Genomic DNA, 4,026 nt, shown 5'->3' with positions numbered 1-4,026 from the left:
AAACCGCGGCTGCCGGAGCTGGAGCTGCAATTCCCGGGGTTGGGAACAGGAGGTGAGGGTTGTGTGGCCGCTCCTCTGCTGGTGGCGCTGATTCTGTGCTGCCTTTCCCCTCCCCAGGCTGGCCCAGTCCCTGCTGGCCCTGTTTGCCTCGTCCCTGGCCATCTCGCTGGTGTTTGCCATCATCCCGCTGTGCCACAACGTGGTGGTGCTGGCCGTGGTCATGGCCGTGGCCGGGCTGGCCATGGGCTGCATCGACACCATCTCCAACATGCAGCTGGTCAAGATCTACCAGAAGGACTCTGCCATCTTCCTGCAGGTGAGAGTGGGGCCCTCATCCCCCGGGAAGGTTTAGGATGGATTTTAGGAGGAATTTCCTTCCAGGAATGTTGTTTGGGCATTGGGATGGCATCACCATCCCTGGAGGTGTTTGAGGAAAGCCCGGCTGTGGCACTGCGGGGCCCTCACCCTGCCTGGGCAGGTTTATGATGGATTTTAGGAGGAATTTCCATCCAGGAATGGTGTTTGGGCATTGGGATGGCATCACCATCCCTGGAGGTGTTTGAGGAAAGCCTGGCTGTGGCTGCAGGGCCCTCATTCCCCCCAGGAAGGTTTAGGATGGATTTTAGGAGGAATTTCCATCCAGGAATGGTGGCTGGGCATTGGGATGGTGGAGGCCCCATCCCTGGAGGTGTTTGAGGAAAGCCTGGCTGTGGCACTGCAGGGCCCTCATTCCCCCTGGGAAGGTTTAGGATGGATTTTAGGAAGAATTTTCATCCAGGAATGGTGGCTGGGCATTGGGATGGTGGAGGCCCCATCCCTGGAGGTGTTTGAGGACGGTGACACTCAGGTCCTGTGACAAGATTACACTCAACAACCTCAAAACTCTTTTGGGCCTGAATTAATTGAGCGATTCCGAGGAGGAGGAGCCGGCGGCTCTGCCACCCTCCCACTCCACTGCGTCACCTCTTGCAGGCCCTGCACTTCTTCGTGGGCTTTGGGGCTCTGCTGAGCCCCCTGATCGCCGACCCCTTCCTGTCGGACACCAACTGCATCCTGTCCAACGGCACGGCCAACGCCTCCAGCAACCTCCCGCACATCCGCAAGTCCCTGCTGCCGCACCACCCGGGCAACCTGTCCCACTTCGACCTGCCCATGAAGGGCCTGGTGGTGACACGGGTGTCCTACGCCTTCTGGATCATGGCCCTCATCAATGTAAGCGCTGCAGCCGGGAATATCCCGCCGGGAACATCCCTGCTCCGCGGTTTGGGGGGTTCTGGGAATGGGAGGAGGGCAGGGATGGTTGTGGTGGCTCACGGCACACGTGAAAGGTTTGTTTGGTGCCAAATCCCGATTTCATCAGGGCACCTCACCACTGGGAGCTCTGGGATTGCCAGCAGCTCTGCTGTGAGCAGCAGAAACGCCCTGGAGCTGCTCAAAAATCGGGATGTGGCCTCACCTGCACAGCCCCACGTCCCTTTCTGCGCCCCCACAGAAAGGCCAGGTTGTTATTCCGCCTCCAACACGGGTCTGGAGGGATGGTTGTGCTTCTCCTCAAGAGCTGGGTGGGAAATCTGCCTCTTGGAGGCATCACCCTCCAGGCTGGAGGAGCAGGTCCTGCTGGGCAGGAGCTGGAGCAGCAAACCCCGCTCAGATCCAGAATTTTTCCTTCGTGCTCAGCTGGCAGAGCAGGGGTGGCCACACAGAGAGGATTTGCAGGGATATTCCCAGGAAAGAAGTGATCCAAGCCTCTCTCCATTTATTATTTTCCCTGGAGGTCACAGCAAGATGTAAAAGTCCTTCCTCTGAGGGGGAGATGAGGGATCTGGTGTTCCTGAGGGGCTCCTCAGGGTGTTCCTGCCCGGCAGGATCTGGGCAGATCCAGAGGATTCCTTCCCTCTGGAATTCAGCTCTCAGAGTCAGAGGATGTGATCATTGCCCTGCTCCTGTCCCTGGCCACCAAAGCAGCCCCAGGTTTGCCACCAGCACCAGGCAAAGGGAGCTGTGGTTCCTTTTCCTGGGCTCTCCCCATTTATTCAATTAATATTTTTATTTTTATTTTTATATTATTATTATTATTATTATTAATATTATTATTATTACTATTATTATTATATTTTATTTTTATTTTAATTTTTATATTATTATTATCATTATTATTATTATTTATTTTTAGTTTTAGTTTTATTTTTATATCATTATTATTATTATTTATATTAGTATTATTATTTTATTTTTATATTATATTATTATTATTTTTTATTTTTATTTTAATTTTAATTTTTATTTTATTATTTTTATTTTTATTTTTGTTATTTTCCCCCATCCAGGGGTTTTCAGGCCCTCCCAGTTCCCTGTGGGAGGAGCTCAGGCAGGTGCTGGGATGAGTTTCTGGGCAGAATCACCCAAAAAAGGCCCAGCCTGGAAGGAGAGGCAGCTTTAATTACCTCCAGCTCTGCCTGTGCCACGGGAAATGTGCTTTTAATTACTCCAGAGCCAGCAAACCGATTTAGTTTGGAAGCAGAGTTTAACACCTGCTCTGAACTTGATGATGTGCCCGATTTTGGGAGCTCCAGTGGGAATTTCCAGCCCCGTCTCTGTCCCCAGCCGTGTCCTGTGGGTATTTTTGGGGCAGGCTGTGGGTTTGAGCTGGGTTTCTGCATCAGGACGCGCTCAAGTGCTGCATGCACGGCAGGGTGGGTGGAATACAGAATTCCCAGGCTGTGGAGGAACACCAGGAATGTGGAAAGGAGGCTGGGAGACTGGTTTTGGGATAAGGGTTAAATAACAGAGAGGGGAGCTGGATGTGCTCAGCTCCTGAGCCAAGCTGTGATTGCCTTTCCCAAATCCTTGATTTTATTCCGTGTTCAAACCACCCCAGCCCACTGGAGATGCTCAGCTCCAAACTGCTGACCCTCCTCAAGGTGGGAACAGCCGAGGAAAAACGATGGGAAGGGGTTTTCAAACCTCCAGGGGGTGTGGATGAAAAGAGTTAACAACAGAAATGGAAACCAGGAGCAGCAGCTCGGTTATAAAATGGCCAAATCCCACATTTCCATCCCGCTTTTTGTGTGGATTCTGACAAGGCACGAGCTGAAATGATTCATTTCGAGCTCTTGCTTTTGTTTAGAGTGGAAATGTCTCAATCTGACTCTGGCACAAGTGCTCTGTGCAGAGCTGACAGCGGAGTTGTGCCGATGTTTTTGAAGCAAAACGGGTTTGCTTTGGGAAAATGAAGCAGCTCAGCATAATCAAAACAAAGCGCTTGGATCGCTCCCAGCCAAAATCTTTCACTCGGAGAGAAAAATTTTTTGCCTTTTCATCCCGATTTTGGAACGAAACGCCCATATTTTAAATTTCAGTTCTCCCACAGAACGGAAATTTCATCACCCAGCCCGCTGCAAGGGGCTGGAAATCAGGGGAATGTTCCTTGGAGAGGGATGTGTTTGTCCAGAAGGTGCTTTCCCAGGGGAAGTGTGGGACACTCCATTGTGCTCCAAAGCAGCCTGGGATACAATGGCAGGGAATAATCCCGGATTCCTGGGGGGAACGGGCTGAAATAGCAGCGGGAGGGAAAGAAGGAGCTGGAATATCCCCACGCTGAGCTGGGGGATGCAGCAACTTGTTGAGTTTTTGAGGATGGATAAAAGCTGCCAGGAGAGGGGAGGGAGAAGCTCTGGGAATTTGGGAAGTGGAGCTGGAGCGGTGGGTGAAGGGAATTGGGGGCTCCTGGTGGGGGATGATGCTCTGGTTCTCTTTTTTCCCTTGGGGAAAGGAAATCTTCCTGCCAAAATAACTCCAAAAAAACCCCAAAAAGCAGCAAAAATATCCTGATATTTTATTTATTTTTAGAATATATTTCTGGGAGAAAATGGTTGTGGCACCAAAATCTGGCTGTCCAGGAGGGATGGTCAGGGGTGGGATGGGGATCCAGCGTGGGACCACAGCCAGGGGTGGGACCTGCTGGAAGTGTCTGGAGAGCAGGGATAACCCAGAGTGGGACTGGGAATTGGGGAATCCCAAACTGGG

At 51.5% G+C, this 4,026-nt stretch overlaps 1 protein-coding gene across 1 annotated transcript in view; it reads left to right on the top strand.

Annotated features, from left to right (window-relative positions):
* MFSD4A (major facilitator superfamily domain containing 4A) overlaps positions 1 to 4,026 on the top strand; it is a 20,573-nt gene that overhangs the window by 5,629 nt on the left and 10,918 nt on the right. The window contains exons 2-3 of the mRNA XM_015650928.3: positions 118 to 316; positions 973 to 1,212. Of these exons, the coding sequence (XP_015506414.1) occupies positions 118 to 316; positions 973 to 1,212 (439 nt within the window). The remainder of the gene's footprint in view (positions 1 to 117; positions 317 to 972; positions 1,213 to 4,026) is intronic.

Source organism: Parus major, chromosome 26 (assembly GCF_001522545.3).
Source record: "Parus major isolate Abel chromosome 26, Parus_major1.1, whole genome shotgun sequence".
Classification (NCBI taxonomy): domain Eukaryota; kingdom Metazoa; phylum Chordata; class Aves; order Passeriformes; family Paridae; genus Parus; species Parus major.
Note: the sequence above shows the minus strand (reverse complement) of the source record. Positions and strands in the feature narration are given on the sequence as shown.